At 39.0% G+C, this 17,934-nt stretch overlaps 1 protein-coding gene and 1 long non-coding RNA gene across 2 annotated transcripts in view; both read right to left on the reverse strand.

Moving 5' to 3' along the window:
• The window catches only part of LOC137982931 (uncharacterized), a 25,535-nt gene extending 21,744 nt beyond the window's left edge, over positions 1-3,791 (reverse strand). The window contains exon 1 of the long non-coding RNA XR_011118866.1: positions 3,581-3,791. This is a non-coding gene — a long non-coding RNA (uncharacterized lncRNA). The remainder of the gene's footprint in view (positions 1-3,580) is intronic.
• A 5,263-nt stretch (positions 3,792-9,054) lies between these two features.
• Positions 9,055-16,513, reverse strand: LOC137982813 (paired mesoderm homeobox protein 1-like). Its single transcript, XM_068829969.1, has 3 exons — positions 16,106-16,513; positions 12,980-13,152; positions 9,055-10,233 (listed from the first exon to the last, which is right to left on the reverse strand). Exons 1-3 carry the CDS (start codon positions 16,368-16,370, stop codon positions 9,925-9,927), a joined length of 747 nt encoding a protein of 248 aa, XP_068686070.1. The 5' UTR covers positions 16,371-16,513; the 3' UTR covers positions 9,055-9,924.
• Positions 16,514-17,934: the final 1,421 nt, after the last annotated feature.

A 17,934-nucleotide genomic window follows, 5' to 3' on the forward strand; every position in this document is an offset into this window, starting at 1 on the left:
GAAGAGAACACGTCTGTCATCGAGCAGGCATTTAAATCATTGCCAGCGAGTTCTAGAGAAGTTTGATCATAGTTAATCAAGGGACTGGTTATGAAACCCTTAACACTTTCAAAAGCTAGAACAACGTTGTCGCAATCGATGTCGAATTGACCGTGACAGTGCATAATCTATTGTTTTCACTTCGCACGGGTTCGCAAATTAGTTACACATAATTTAATCGAAATATTTTATTGATTATACAGTGTGTTCTCAAAGAAAGGTGTGTTTTGTGCACCGTCAAACCCAAAAATACAGACAAAAACATGAAAGAAAAAAGACTTGTTGAGTTTCACAACCATCTCCATGCATTACCAGGTAACTATGGTTTGATGAATCGTTGGTTTTATTGAATGCTGGGTCTCCAGCAAAAGTAAAAAGATCCTTGGAGGATGGCTCCAAACTCGTAGTGAAATGGATCAAGGCAACCAAATTAGCAGATAAGAGAAGGTTTGGTTGGTTAACAGACAGCGAGTATTTAATTAATGGCTTGGCTTCTGATACGAACGACAAGAAGCAGATGAGTCAAAGAGAGGTAGAGACAGAAGAGGAACAAGAGGTTCAGCTACAATGTACCACACAGCTTCACCATCATCCTCAACCCATACTCGTAATTTTGATAACAAGCATAGTCGTTTGGGGCCTTGGTTCAAGATAAGTAATGTATTGAGTTTGATTTTCTTGCCTTTACTTAGGACATTCTTTGTTTTTGCCTTCGCTTGGACATAACGTTGTCTGTTTATTCTTTGGCTAGTGCAGAACAATAATGAAACGGATGGAATCCTATTTACTATTAAAGGGCAATACCTTTTTCTTTTTTCCTTGAGTGAATAAAATTTACATCATGGGAAAAAAGAGGCAGAGTTTGTACATGTATATCAAAAGCTTAATAATAAAATCAGATTAAGGGGTTGATGAGCAGAAAAATTCTGGAAGCACCAGTTACAGTATTAAACAACGACTGCCCGTACACTGTACATCAGTCCCCATTTCCCAAACCTCCCGTGGCCATCTCTCTCAATTGTGTGACAAAACTTGCCTGTGACTTAACTGACAAATGGGACTGCTCCAAGTCTACATTGCAAAGCTCTTTTGTAATTAAAAAGATCTTTGAAAACAATACTGTTTTTCCCTGTGTATAAGTCGACTTTTTTATGACCTCAAAATAAGCTCCAAAAATCGCCCTTGACTTATACATGGGTCAAAATTCCAGCTAAATAATTCATTCAGAATTAGCGTAATTATACAATTCGGTACAACAAACGCAGTGGGACAGGTTGGTTTTTGATTTGGCGACAAAAGACTTAAAATGCATATGTAAGCAATTCCAGCTGAAATGAAAAAGGATTTGTCCAACTCTAAATGGGCAGAAAGCTCAAAAGACATCTGTGTTTCTTATGAACGTTCATCTGCTTAGTAACCTAGCATTATATATCATGTTTGCGCGCAGAAATTGTCTCTCGCGAAGACATTTGCTGGTTGGTGAGGATTGCTTTTTATCGTTACACACTTGGCTAATTTTCAAACATCATTGTATTTTGTTTACGAGTTTCTTGTTTTGTTTGTCATGCGAGAGAACCAAGTTTTAACATGTGTGGGCCAATTAAACTATGCATGTTTCAAATCATTTTTCAAGTCATTTTGAAAGATTCTCATACGGCTTCTGTGATGTTGTGCTTGTCCTCTAAAGCTCTTTCTATCCCGGAACAACGAAAAAGGTTACTGGTACTTTGAGGTTTGCACGTTTGATTTTATGAGGGCTTTTTGAAACTCAAGGACAAAATGCCTAAATGTGCAACAAGTGCTGAACTAACTAAAACACTTGGTATTAAACTCTGTATTGAGTGACTGTCTTGCCGTAATTTTTTCGTGTACATGTGTCTACAGTTCCTGAAGTTAAGTCTAAGAAATACAAGATTACTATCCAAGTAAACATTTAACTCATAAATTTAAAAAAAATCATTTTTTCGCCATCAAAATTGAGGAGTCAACTTATACACGGGTAAATACCGTAATGATTACAATAATAATTTGCAAGGTAAAATCAGGAACAAGCTTAAGCCTCAGGCATGGGTGAAATGAGAGCTACATGTAGCTTTGGTAAAATCACATACAGGAAAAGGTTGATGCAAAAAATGGTCAAATATCTTGAAACATTTAGTAAATAAAACCTTTCAGGCAGCTGGTACATGTGTGTTGGCTGATAATGTCAACAGCTGAAAGAATGTCCAAAGAAAAGAATATTTGGCTAAGAAGCCAAGCTACTAGTTGAAATTTTGACGACAATCTCTCAGCCAAAGACATTATCTATTTATTTATTCTACAATTCTCCATTATTAAGTTTCACGTCACATAAGAACCACTCAAACAGTGTAAACACCCAGTGTCAATCTGAAGGCAAATGGGATCTGATGGCGATTGCGTATGATTGATGTACAGTAAACTAGTTTGATAAACTTTATTTCTTCTGTGATTGGACCAAAACATGATAAAGTGTTAAGGGAAAGAAACATTCAGACACCTTCAAAGACGTTGACAGCAAACTTTTTTGATGTTACTGTCACACTAGTTTGTTTCTTTGATGTAAAACAATAAAGATGAAAGGTGTGAAATTGTTGTAGTGCTGGCTTTGTTTCTTTTTTACAGAAATAATCAGATGCCAAATACATGGATCAAAGCAGACAGGTTATTGATTGTTATTAAATTTTCAATCCCATATATAAAATTTCTAGCTTTCTGATTGGTTCACTTAATCTCAGTTATCACCTCATATACATGTACCAAATGACCTAATATGGAAATTGATTGGATCAAGTGTTGTCAAGCTGGAAACTTATTTGCTTTAATTTTCAAGTGTCCAAGTGCTGAGATTTTAAACAAAATTAAATAAACCAATGATAATTTATTCCATTCGCACTTATTGGATATGAGGCCGGTTATAGCCAATTTGACTATTTGCCATCTCGTAGGAGGTTTTGACATAACTTCATCGCTGCCATGTTGGTGGATGAAAACAAAAGATCTCTCATTAGCTTCTTTTTGTTCATCCACCACAAGTCATACATTTCTCTATCATTATTGGTGTCTCTAGAGGTTGGTTGAAAACGTCCTATACCAACGTGCACTCATGGATGAATTGTTTTATGAAATTTTCCATGTGACTTAAAGTAGCCATTAAAATGGTGCAAAAATCAATGGGTGGGTGATAGATTTATCTTACCAAAAGAAAAATTAATGCTTGAGTTCGGATAAACTTCAATAATTTCTCTCTCTCAACTCGATTCCTAACCCTCACCCAACTAATTCCTCCCAAGAATAATATAAGTGGAAATTATGTGGCTGTCGACTACGTAAAAACCATCACGATCATAAAAGTAAACCAGTTTGCAAAACCAGTGCATTCATAATTTAGTAAGTGAGAAGCACAAGGCAATAATTATTAATTCAAACGACATGTAGCTATCTACTCCCCTTGGTTCGACAATCATTAGTTTTTTTTAAAAGTCTTAGGAAGCTAGACAACAAAATAATATTCTGAGCCTACCTGAACGTTGCAATACAAAATGGCGGAGACCATGAATGGGTTCAAATCCATAAAGCAAACCAAGCTTTCTGAGCACAAAAGCGTGACATTTTGGTACTGCAAATCCTTGCGGTTTCAGCGAGTTTCTCAAATGACAACTATCCGCTATGAAACCCAACAAACAGCGATTAAAAAACGGAAACTTCTGTTCTTCGTACACTGAACGCCGCCATGTGCACGAAGATTTGAATATATTTGCATAATATTTGCATTAATTATTGTATGTTTAAGGAGAGGGGAGGGTGATGAGACTTTCCGTCGAAAAGACTACAGAAATTAAATATCCCCACCAATAAAATTCTCCCATCTGTTCTTGAGATTTTGCTTTGAGTTGTAATTTACGGTGGCCCAACTTATTGATCCATTCTACTAACTATGATCCATTCAACTCGTATCATGCAACCACCCAGTGAGCCCCTGTGTCCATGTTGACAGAAGGGCGTTTCCTGGGTCTTATCAGAATACCTGGACGAGAGGAGTGTGGTGTTTCCATCACCCTGCTGCGTTCCAAGATCTGGGAGGTTAATTTGGCTTTATTTTACGCGGATCAAGCTACAGCTTGTCAGGTATGAAAGCAACTGAACTACTTACCTACCTTCACAATGAGAATCAGAAGGTTATACATACAATCAAAAAGCCATCCGATTTTAAGATATATAATTTTGTATGAAATTTGGCCACGGCAGCAAAGACTATGATTTCGAGATTTGATTTGCAGGATCGAGATTTTCTCCAAACTTTCATTTTTTTACTCGTATGTCAAGTAATGAATTCTTCGTTCGTTGGCTTTTAGCATATCTTGAATTCCGTTTTATTTTTCTTGTCATGAACAAGAGATCATGGGCGTGGGCGCAAAGTGCATCACGCTCGTCTCGCGCTGATGACGAACATGTCACGCTCTTGTCTCCAGTGAAAAGTTCTTCCTCCCTTATAAAGTATTAACGGGCAGGGAGTAGCTCTTAACTACCAAACCATTGCTATTGACCCCTTCAAATAGTAATTTCTCGAATTCCTTTAACTCTACAGTTATCCTTTTGTGTCAAGTGTTTTTTATGTTTGACTCACATCCATATTTGGTAAATCATGTGATCATGCCTACAAATTCAGAGAGTTAACTATGTTTTTCACAAATTTTGTAATGCAATAGTGTGACAACATTCTAACACAAAATCTGTAGCATGGATTTTAAAAGAAATTATTTCTCAAAAAAATTATGACGTAGCAAGACCCAGCCCTATGATACACTTTTCAAAATATCCAAACTGAGTTCCATTTTTCTTTGTCCAAATAGAAATTCCATGGTAAAGTTAACAAAAAATGATAGTACAGTTGCCATCTTAATAAGAAGAGATTTTGTATATAACTTCACAAATTATAAAACATTGCAATAAAATATTAAACATGGTTTAAAAAACGGTTTAAAATGGTTTAAAATAGACCATTTTACGGTTCTAGCTAAGTTACCTGGCCTACAAATGGAAGCGAGGCTGCCGGTGACCCTGTTTTGATACAAACCTCCATGCTTTTGTAATGTTAATACGCACTAATCAGAATTACAACAACACAATTTGCATGATAAAAGCAGTCGGGACTGTATCAATGCAAGGTCACCGGCAGCCTCGCAGCCATTCATAGGCTAGGTCACTGAGCAAACAACTGTAAAATGGCCTATCAGCAGATACAAAACATAGGTCACAGGTCACTGTTTTACCAATAAAGAAAGTATCCTAAACATTCTTTAGGCCAAAGGTTTAAGCTTTTATGAATGTTCGGGATACTTTCTGTATTGGTAAAACAATGACATGTGACCTGTGTTTTGTACCTGCCGGTTTAAAATGTGACGTTTCGACTTAACTTAAGTCATTATCAAGCAATGAAAATAAAAATGAACTCAAATATATAATTAAATTAACTTTATGCTTTAATTTTATAATAATAATACGATATTGGCAACGCATGGCTGTCTACACATGAGGAGTAATGTTGCCAGACTTTATCTACCAAGGAAGGAAGGGGGGTGGAGAACTAATTGTCATTGAGGAGTGTGTAAAGAGAGAGAGCAAATCCTTACATGGCTACTTGAGAGATAGCACAGAGTGGATGCTGCAAATGGTTTTGAAGGAGAAGGTGCTTTTTGAAGAAGAGAATCTTCAAGACTATCAGAGGAGAAGAAAAGAGGAGAAAGTCAGGAACTGGAAGGAAAAGGCCCTACATGGAGAGTTTGTCTGACAAACTTGAGATGTGGCTGGAGAGGAGTCCTGGAGATGGCTCGGGAATGGTTTTTTTGAGAAGGGAACAGAAGGCTTGATCCTTGCCGCCAACGAACAAGGTTTAAGAACAACTTTGGTAAAGCACAGCATAGAAAAGACCTCTGGAACACCACTGTCTAGGTTGTGCAGAGACTCCACTGAAACAGTATGGCATATTGTCAGTGGCTGCAGGGAGCTTGGCCAGAGAAATTGTAGGAAGCACCACAACAAGGTGGCTCCACGGCCCGGGGGGGAATCCCATATGAAACAGACGGGGATGCTCGTCGTCTCACTTAGGGGTGTAAATTTTGGATTTTGGTCTTGCTTAGGGTGTTCCGGGCAAAGCGCCAATATTTTAAGCCGCCAAGGTCTTGTTTAGGATTACGCGAAGAGAAACAGAAGTCAAATTTTCTTTTTAACTTGTTTTTAGGGGTCAAAATTTGCTTAAGCCACGCCCAGATTGGTATCCTTTAGGGGTCACAAAAAGCTTGAGCCACGCCCAGATGGTCTCCTTTAGGGGTTAAATTCAAAATTTCCAACGAGCATCCCCGTCTGTTCTATATGGGGGGCCCCCCCCCCCCCCCCTGGGCTCCACGGGTACACTGGGAGCTGTGTAGAAGTATGATTTAGAGTGTACCGACAAGTGGTACGACCATCAACCCTTACCAGTTGCAGAGAATGGAGAAGTGAGGATAACTTGGGACATGACTATCGCTAGTACACACTCAGACAAGAGGCCAAAGCATGCAGTCAACCAGATATTACTGTAGTGCACAAAGACACACAGGAATGGACACTTCTTGACATACATGTAGCTGTGCCAGCTGACCAAAATATCCTAACTACTGAGAAGGAGAAGGTGGGAAGGTTATGTTAAAAGAATTCACAGAGCCCCGAAAGTGATAGTAATACCCAAGAAGAAGAAGAAGAAGAAGACGACGAAGACGAAGACGAAGACGAAGACGAAGACAGAGATTTATGCCAACAATCCAGCATCCTTACTCATGTCTCATTCTTTCTTTTGGTCTTAGGGTTGTGTTTTAAATGTCCTTTTAACCCACTGAATCCTAGGATTGAGACTTAAAGATTTTACTCTGTCTAATGCCAGACGATTTTACTCGTCAGTGAAGGGCAGTTTAGGAGTCAATGGAATAACAAGTTATGTCCCCTTTCACCCATTGATTCCGCGGAGGGAGACTGCGGTGCAGGCGGCCCGCTAGCATAGTGAAGAGAGCAGTCACCTGCCACCAACGTGACCCAGGTTCGATTCTCAAGCTGTGCGCATCATGTGGGTTGAGTCTGCTCTTAGAGTTTTTCCCTCTCCTCAAAAAACTAACATTTCATCTGATATGCATTGATTTGTTGATTTCAGTTTACAGTGTCCCTTTGTGCTCCAGTGTAGAAGACTATAAATTCCTTTATCCTTTCCTTTTCTTAATATATTTTAGAGGCGACTTTAAGCTTTTCTTTTTGTCATTCACTTCAAGAGTTTTTTCTGTCACTTTTCACTCCAGAAACAAGCAAACAAGAAAAACAAGGGAATCCCAAATGAAAAAGTCCAAGAAGATAAAGAAACGTAATAAAGCAATGTGGTTCAAGTGCTGCACTTGTCGCAAAACATTTAAGTTTCATTCAAAACTTAAAAAACACATGAGGAAACATACAGGTGAGGGTCAACAGCAAAACCAAATGACTTTGAGGACCACTAAGGCAAGCAAGGCCCTCAAGCCAATGGAAAGCTACGGCTGTAAACATCATAGGAAACACAGAGGATTACAGCCCTACCTCTGCCATCAGTGCAAAAAAGATTTTGAAACAAAGGCAGAGGCAGCAAGGCAACAATCAAAGTGGGGAACACGTGCGCAGAGTAAAACTGTCACCAAGTTCCTGGAGATGTTTAGCTGTACCTCAAAAGGGACCGTGAACCACTTAAAGATGCCATGGCCACATATTAGTGAAAACAGACAATGATTCCTTAGCATTTTCTAATGTTAGCTTAGGGACCATTTTACAGTTGAGTGGTGACACAGCTCTCGTATACTGCCTCTTATAGATCATATTCATAAATGACAGCCAATAAATTATTCTTTTGCTAATCATCCTCACTAAGCCTTGTTAGCACAAACAAAATTCAAAAGAATGTTTGCTCCAAAGTGAGGCTAGCGAGGATGATTACACAGACTAAAGAATATTTTCTTGACCGCCATTTATGAATATGATCTATTTGGTATTGCAGAAGCTTTTTTCTATTGTTTCTATATGTTTAAATTATTGTTCCTGTTAATTGTTTTGCTTTACCAGGCCAAGCTAGATGTGACCTATAGTTTTGATCCAAATCTAACTCCTTTTCTGCAGTAAATTCAAAGTAGTTGACATCAGAATATCACGATTTACGTAAATAGTGGTTGCAAGCACACGGAATAATACCGGTAATAAGGCAACATGGTCACACATTACTCACACAACATTTTTGTAGCAGCAAATCAAATTGGTTTCATGAAATTACACAATAGAGCAGGTTTCAAATGACTGTCGAAAGTAACGATTGCAATATCAACCAATGAGAAGGAAAACCAAAACCAATCGAGACTTGCGTGCACGATTTTTCCTGCACTTTGAGCAAGTCACACTGGGAATTGCTGCAAATTCGGATTGGTTCATTGTGCTGTACGTTTGCTCTTGCTGTGATTGGTCGAAGTAATAGTGTTATTTCTTTCAGTTTACGAGTACACTCAATTGAAACCGCTCTAATCACTAAATAACAAATTGCTAGCTACAAATACGGAGATCTGTATCATAACAAGGTCATCCACTCATAACTAGATAAACTGAGTTGATAACTTCAGAAACGTAAAATATTGACTCAGCCATGTTCTGATTGACAGTTAGACTGGATAGCAATTTTCATAATTAGTCAGGCTTTGGTAAGACTAGAAAAAGAATTTGTGCAATATAATGTTGTGAAGAGTTTACATTTTTGTAGTCTGTCGTCATTGTAGCCTAATTGTAAGAGTTAAATATATACTGTTAAATGTATACTGTGTTTGTTACAGGGGCGGATCTAGGGGGAGGGTTCAGGGGATGCGTACACCCCCCTCCCCCCCCCCCCCCCCCAAGCTGACCTGCAACTTTCTGATACAACTGGTATTCTGCAAAAAAAAACGACACCAGTCAGCTACCCATTCCTTAGTGGTGACCCCCCCTTAAGAAAAATCCTGAATCTGTTCCTGATTGTGTGAATTGGTGGTGTGCCGGGGTCATTGTTAGTATATATAATTGCATGGGGCCAAGTAAAATTAAGCATTGATGTCACAAGTATTTTCAGAAGTTGTAGATATTGTGTGACTCGGCCATTTTCTGCACTTATGAATGAAAATACGAGTGATATTAAACCTGCTGAGTAAATAAATACTTAAGATGTACTCACTTATTTTGAAGTGGAATAAGTAAACCGCGATTCAGAAACATTTGTAATTTTGGGGAACCCACAACGTAGTTCAACTCGGATTGGTCAGTAAGTATCTGAAGTATCAACACGGCACCGACAATACTTGACGAATATCGAACACTCAGTGAACACTCACGAAAAATTTGAACAGAAAGCCCGTTCCTTTCGATCAAAAAGCCATGTTTTTACTCACAAGGTTGTCACAACCATAGGCTGTGACTGCAACATGGTAAATCCCTTTTAACGTACCGGTAAATTGTTTGTAAGTAAATTTCTTAATTAGCTGAAATTTGACAATTCCTTTTTTAGTCAAGCCTACAACAAAACTTGGCTCTGGCTGGCCTTAGCACACTACTATTTTCGTGCACTGAAACACGGAAAATCTAAAACTTTGTAGACATCAAAAATGTTCAAGCCACACATAGATTGGTCAATAATTAATTAATTTTTATAAATTAAAATTTCTTCGGGGGATCCCCTTCGTTCTTTTGAAACATTTCTTCCAGGGTAGTTAATCCCGCTTTTCATGTTTATATAAGTTACATTACCACGTAAAAAACGAATCTAAGTGCACGATATTAATCAATGTTCAATTTGGAAATTAAAATTCAATTTTGTCCGCTCCAGTTGTGATAACGCGCTTTTCGTCTCAAGTCCTCAATACTTGTTTGCTGATGAAAGTGGCGATCATAGTCCACGTGACTTGCGTTGCCTAGGACACTAACGCGGTTGCACATGCAGAGGTGCTCAATGCAGCGCGACCCAAAAGAACCATGGGAAAACGGTGGTAACAAATCTTGCTGCAGATGAGTCACGTGAGTTGGAGGTTTGTAAGTCTGTGACGCAGGTATGACGAAGCCTCGTTGAGTTGGTCCATCTTGGCGCCGGCATTTGGCGCGTCGATTTTGAAACCAGATCTGCAAACAAAGAAACATAAACTAAGCTTATGGCCCTTTTCAATAACATGCGGACTCTAAAATTCAAAGGTCAATCGACAAATGCGTTTTTCGCTACCGTCAATCAAATGCTCGGCGGCTCCTCCCAGCTTCCGACTGTATTGTCTGAGTGTGCTCAACGATTTGATTTGATTACTGTACGCTCGACAATAGTCGGAAGCTTGGAGGAGCTGCCGAACATTTGATTGACGGTAGCGAAAAACCGCATTTGTCTGTTGACCTTTGAATTTAGGAGTCCGCATGTTATTGAAAGGCGCAGTAATTATACTTCCCATGTTTGGGCCTACGTTCTCCTACGTTCGTTTTCTCATCTTTTCTACATTTTTAGTTGCCCAAGCTTTTCTCCGAAACAAGACGTCATCGAGTCGAAGCCGCTTGTTTTCCCTTTAAGGACGTCACCAGCCTGTACATGCACAATATACCGTTTTAATTTGCTCCTCGTTGCTTTTGTAAGTTTCATTTGGGCGATGGAACTGTATTTACTCACTGAAGATGATTTTCAAAAGTTCATAGTGGAATAAGAAATCAAATCGCCGCTCATGCGCCCGACTCTCTGTCCCATGCCATAAATTCGTAGTACCTTTTTGATGGGGCTGTCTCAATCTTAATCTTAGGGTGCGTTCGATTGACCGTATTCCGGAATAGGAATACGTGGAATAGAAGTTAGAAATCTTTCGTTTTTAAGGAGATTTGCATCAAAATTGTCAAACACCTGCTAAAATGCTATTTTAAACATATATTTTTTTATCCTTGTTGCTTCAAAACGCCAAACATGCCGTTTTAAATCATCACTCCACGGATTCTTATTCCGGAATAGGGTCAATCGAACGCGCCCTTAATCTCAGTCATTATCCTTCATCGTTATTCGTTATCGCTACCTTTATCCTTATCGTTATTGTTATATTAAAATTGCCTAATGGTACAACTTTCACAAAGTAAGGAAACGTCGCAGAAAAGATAAGACAAAAAAGGCAAGGTCACACGCTAACAACAATCCGGTGTGGCCAACAGATCACGCATGCGCACAACCATTCCACCCGGTCAATTAGCGGCCATGGACATCTGTTTCGGCCTTGCTGGGCCTTATCAAAATGGCGTAACTAACGTACCGGGTGGGTGATTTAGGCACCTATTTAAGGGGCAGCTTCACAGAAAAGATGCAGTACGATTAGCTAACAAGTGGACCTTATACATGCATTGGATAACATGAACTGAGTAAAGAAAACACAATGGCTGTTCTTGCTGAGAGTCGGAGTCTCGCGGATGTTGCAACTGTTTGTAGCGTAGGCCAATCAAATTATTCCCCTCCTCAAGTTCTTGTTCCCACTAAGAGCCCATAACTAGGAAGGACAACTTTATTGTATTTGTGGAAGGGCGTTTTTACAGACCGAATTATTTTTAGACTGATTTTCCCGCGAAACCAGACCTTTCCAGTTAATCACACTCTCATGAGGTTGAGAATGTTCACTCGTGCAAGCCAAATCTTATTTAAGAACTCGTCTAAAAATAGCTTGATTTGTGAAAATACCGTTACCTCGACATCGCGTTGGAGATGCACGCTAATCAGTTTTGGACTCCTGTTCCAGCCCATAAGTTTTATCTTTTCCCTGTGTTTTATTCTTGCACTTTTACGTCTGTTTAAAATTACGAATTGCAATAAACTGTGTGATATTGCACACAACCGTGGACAATACTCCGCTCGGTGTACTTTGGATCAAACTGCCTTGATCTGATCGGCGAAATTACAAATTGAGACAATAAATATTTTGAGCAAGAGCCGATACAACCTGTAAAAGGACTATCGCTTTTCATTTTTATGTCATGCAACCATTATTCATATGCATCTCACTAAAAGATAGAGCGACTTTCATATCTGCGGGTCTAAAACACTGGTCACATTCCACAGGTCACTCGTAGCAGGTCATTGTTTTACCTTTTGGAAAGTTACCCTAACCCTCAATTTGGCTAACCCTAGGCCTAAGGTTGGTTTTTAGGCCTAGGGTTAGCCAAATTGAGGGTTTTTGGGTTACTTTCAGAAACGTAAAACAATGCCCTCCAAAGAGTGACCTATGTTTCAGACCCGCCGCTGTCATATGACCTTGAAATATAACGTAACGTTAACATAAAAACAAAACGCAAACAAAAATGCAAAACATGATTTAATTGGCTTATCGAACAAAAACAAACGAGCGCGAAGTTTCATTGGCTTAGCGAACGAGGATGCCAACAACGTCATCTCCCTATGGAAATTTCTGGAAAATTTCGCTTTGACGTCATTTGAAATGCAGTAATGTGATTGGGCAATCGAACTGTTTGCTGCCCATATTACGAGTTTCCTTGGCGGGAATAAGAAGAAGCCAAACATTGGTCCGTGAAACAAATTGCGAACACTTTTTCAAGGTCATACGGAAGTCGCTCTAACGAAACGAAAGACGTCTTAATTCTCTTTCTTATCGGCTATTATTGGTGACTCCTCGTTGATACGAAGTGCCTCAGTGTTTTCAACGTCGTCGCGCTCGGGTTGGATAAATCTCTCTTTCTTACCACTTTTACAAACACAGAAGATGGCAATATTGATTCCCGCACAAGTACAGTTTCACATTAGAACCATTATATTGCGACCTCACAACACCAGCTTTCGCAAAACTGAGCTCACTATAAAGACTGCGTAACAGTTTCCATCAATAAACTGAAATAATTATTATACCTGAACTCTTGCTTCTGATAGGCCCATTCTCTTGGCCAATACCTCCCTCTTTGAAGCATCGGGGTAGTGGGTTTGATCAAATAATTGTTCAAGCTCTTTCAACTGTTCTCTTGTAAAATTCTTCCTGTTTCGCGGAGGCTTGCAGCGTTGAACACGCTTAGAGAGCGGTTCATCTGTAAAGGAACAAGGCCGGCCGGAAATGATTTAGAATTTCAGCTACTACCTTAGAGGAACTGTATCACGAAGTTTAGCAAAATTCAGTGACTAGGAACTGACTGGCAACTAAGTCTAGCGAAACCTAACTATAACTACAGTCTGTACTTGAAACATTGGTCGTATTTATACTAAAGGACGTCTAAGACGACTATTATAAATACGGGAAATAAGGTGGACGCATTAAACGTCAGACGAATTAAATGTCTCGAGTAAAGTGCGTCTAAATAATAATAATAATAATAATAATAATAATAATAATAATAATAATAATACAGTATTTATGTAGCGCCATTTCCAGCGATGTCCATGCGATGGCGCTTTACAGTACATGTTTAAAGCACTAACCTAAAACACAACATTAAGGAAGGTTGAATAAATGACAACAGCAAATACAAAAGGAGGCAGGAATGGGCAAAACTGGAGGAGATTAAAATGGATTGCAATTGGGTGTTCGAAAACTCTTCGCTATAACAGTTTTTCAAGGTTTATCTCTGTTTTATTGTGTGCTCGACAGACATTTTTTTGTCAACCAGCCTTGACTTGTGTCGTTTAAAAGTAATCCCTAGGTTAACGTTAAAATGCAGAGCGATAAGAGCGAGTATAATCCGTAAAAACACACAAAATGAACTGCATTGCCGTGACACAGGTTCTTTGATCGAGTACACGCCTTTGTAATTTCCGTTTGGTCCGGCGTCAGTGTCTTTCAGCCAGTTTAAATTGAAAGCGCCTGAAACATTTTGATCCCAAAAAATAAATTCTAAAATAACCATCAGTGCACATTTTAAAGAAAATACTGGTCCTACAACATGTTTTCAACTAAGATATATAGGAAAAAAGCAAAATTTCAAGAGTTAAAACGTACTCCTTCTGAATTTGCAGAGGAAACTGATTTAGAACGTCAAAAATCAGTTGGGTCTTCGGCCCTCTGCATGCGGCCCACTTTTTCAGGTAATGTGCTTTGATCCCATCGGTATGTTTCAAAGGTAAACTTTGAAAGTTACGAAACGCGCAATTATTTTTGCTTCTGATCTAAAAAATACGGTTTGGATCATATCACTTCTTTTTTCTAAAACAAGCGGATTCAGTGAGTTTTACCAAATGCCTTCCAGAAAGGTAGCGCATGCCCACAATATGCTTTTGATGTAGTATTCCGCATACTGAGGCTTTACATGAAATTCGCTTGCGGTCGGAACCTTATCTTGTTCAGTTAAGGCCTGTGGGAGCTATTAAACTTCTTCCTACCTTGAAGATTTACTGGCCTATGAAAGTGACAAATGAAGAGATAAGATTCAGTCAAGACGAATATGGAAGAGATCACTCAGCAGATAAAACGTAGACGCTGGAAACTGATTGGGCATGCGCTGAGGAAAAGTGGAAATGATAACACGAGGATAGCCTTAACATGGACCCCAGAAGAAAGACGTAGAAGAGGTAGGCCGAAGGAGACATGGCGAAGAACGGTAGAGAGAGGACTGGGTGAACTTGGGTTCAAAGGTTGGGCCGAAGCCGGTAGTTGTGCGAAAGACCGAGAAGCTTGGAGAGAGAGAACGCAAGGCCCTATTTCCCTCAGAGGGAAAAGGACAAGATGATGATGACCTTCATTACGCCAATTACCTCTTCTTAGTCAATGTAGTAATGATGTAATAAGACGAGTTGCTGAATTTGTTTTCGCAGACGAAGTTAAGTTTCAGGTTTTCAAGGCCAAGGTAAAACCGGCTTTGTTGCTGGTTTTGGTTGAAAACTAAAAAACCTTATCGTACACGAGGCCAAGGTAAAGAAAAGAAAAACAGATTCCTATCAAAGTTAAATATAGAATCAGGAAATTCAACGCCTTTATTCCCTGCGTGTCCGAGAAACTCTAAAGGTCTTTTCGAAAGTCATTAAAATGTAGCAATATTTTTTGCTCCTACTAAAACGCTTCTGAAAGGTTCCTAGGCTGTAGTTTCTTGTTAAATTAATGTTACTTCGCTAGGACATTATGTATCTACAGAAATCGTTATTCTAGAGTGGCCCTTTGTTTTTTTCGCCGGAGGCGTCACGGTTTAAATGGTAGATGTAGTTGGTTTGTGGTTCGCGAAAAGTCACGATTCGTTTTCGTCCCATGACTGCTTTACATCAAACTCTTTGAGACATCTTTTAATGCCTCATCCTTAATTGGATTGATTGCGAAAACGACTCATTTGTGATCTTCGCTCTACTTATATATTTTGATATAGTCCGACTATAACCAAACCATTGATGCTAAACTTAACCTTACTGGTTTTGCAAGACCGACAGAATCTGGTAAACTTCAGTACATATTTTATAGATCACCTTTTTCCTACATTCCTCCACGAAATAACAATTAAAGAAAATCAACAGATATAACTGATTTAATCTGTTGATTCCGCAAGAGCTTTCCGAATAAGTTCTTCATCTTGTAGACAAATTTTAGTTTTTGTTTTTCAATTTAGCAATACGGCACTATTGAGTTTCCTCGTGCAAGGGAAACGTAGCATATCAGAACGGCCGGGCTGATCCTATAACAAAACGAAAACACAACGAGAGAACTTTGTTTAAAACAAAAAATTATCATCATTTAGAAAACACAAACCGTTAGGTAATAAAGCTGAAAACCATTCTGTAAACAACCGGCAATAAATTCATTACTTAAAATAAAAGTAATAAGGGGAAATAAATTCGTTAAAATTAACGTTTCGCAAGTTCTGTGTAATTGACATGATTTTGCAAGCAAGTTTCAAAGATATTATTAATCTCTCTGCTAGACTCGTTTGGGATTCAGCCTAACCCCTGAAAAATTGTATTACAAGCATAAACTAGACAGCACTTTCCTTGAGGCTGTTGAGGCTATCTTCAAACTAGAACTCAATCATAGAAAGTCATTGTTCTTAAAGTCAACGCCTGTCTTACCTTCGAAATGCGGAAAGTCATGCTTGCTTCCACTGACAACATGAACAATGTTGCTTGGCTGTGGCTCGCTGCCGTGATCAATTATCCCTTGTCTGTCCCTTAAGATTTCGTCGATGCTAAATGGTAGCAAATTCGAAGTTGATGTAGTTGAAGGCATGTAGTCTTTTCGGCTTTTATCTGCGGCACTGAAAGTGTCTGGTCTTAATGGACAAACTTCCAGCTTTCCGTCCTCAAAACTCGATACAAAAGCGGCTAAGCCTTCCATAAAGTCTAATTATGCCTACTTACAGAGTTAATTGCCGCATTATCGCTGAAAAGTAATTGATTGTGTAGGATTTACATGCGAAAATTTGCAGGCATTCAATCTAACACTTGGTCAGAGTTGGACGCATGCCGCATTCTGCACCAGCGGGGATGACATGGTTAATAAAACACACAGGAATAACAAAGATATTAGTTCTTAAGGATTGTTAATTAAAAGCTCATCACTGATTAATCAACGTTATTATTTGGCTTATTAGTGACAGTTTATTAGGCTAAACTTTTGCCCCCCGCGAGCCAGCTTTTGTACATTGATGACCTCGTGCGGCGCACCACAAAACGCTAGAAAAAATTATTTCAAACATTATTAAACTTAGAATGTCAAGCTGCGATTTGTCGCAGGCTAGATGAGAATACTGTGTGCCTTTATTTCAGTACAGGAAAAATCAAACTGTCTCTTTCACGCTGGGAAGATTATTTCCTCGTTAATTAAGTTTTTCCACTGCTGTCAAGAGCTTTGATAAGTGGTTCACGCCTTTGATAATACGTTTTCACCAACGCAACCGCTTGGAAAGATGTTTAAATGGATTTTCTCACAAAAGTAATATATTTCTGTGTCATTCTAATCGCAATGCGCAGTAACTCTAATTCAAATCGTTCTTTTGGTCATGAACGTTCAGCTTTCCTATAAATCAATTAAAACACCTACTGGTGCACAATACCCTTTGCCCTGCAGAGTCAGTATTAATTGCGCCCCTTCGTTACAATTCACCGACAACCGTTTCATTGTGGCAATAGATTTTCCAAATTCAAAGCTCTCTCTGGAGTTCTTGTAAACAAATTTGGGTTGTTAATAATGCAAACAAGAGCTGTCTTTTTGGTTTTGGCAAAAATTTGTCCGAAAGATTGCGATCGACGAGAGACCCGCCCAATTTTTTCGTGGTGGATCGTGGCTTGTAAAATCTTGACATCTCAAGCCGCAACTAAAACTGACATCAAGACGGAGCAACATTTCATTTACTTGGAAAGATTTAGAAGTAAACTACAACGCTAAGATTCCAAGAGGCTCCTAAACTATACCCAAATTGCCAAATATTGTTCAAAGAGTTAGTTTTAAACTCAAAAATTCCCAGAGAAAGTTTCCCCTCACAGCACGCTTTGCGTAGAACGATTTGGTTAAAATTCTTTTCTTGTCTGCTATTGTACAATTGCGCATGCGGCCATGTTTTCCATTCAGGTGAACGGGTTTGTTTTTACTCGGAAAGGGAAGCAGAAAGTTCTTTCTTCAGCTAAGACAAATGCTCGCACCTCCTCGTTTATTAACATATCAAAACGGGGTTGAGAACACCTTGTTTTCCGTTCGAATGTAATTTGCTGTAATTAAAATCTCGTGGTTGCTTTTCAAGATTTCTTATCAAGTATTTATCGGGCCAATTTTGTAATCGGATAATTAAGATGAAATTCGAAGGAATCAAGAGGGAATATGTGTGGCAGATGTTGTGGGGGACAAAATCACGGACTAATCCAGATGACGATATTAAATCAAAAGAAAAAAACCACCATACCCA

Source organism: Montipora foliosa, chromosome 13, assembly GCF_036669935.1.
Source record: "Montipora foliosa isolate CH-2021 chromosome 13, ASM3666993v2, whole genome shotgun sequence".
Taxonomy (NCBI): domain Eukaryota; kingdom Metazoa; phylum Cnidaria; class Anthozoa; order Scleractinia; family Acroporidae; genus Montipora; species Montipora foliosa.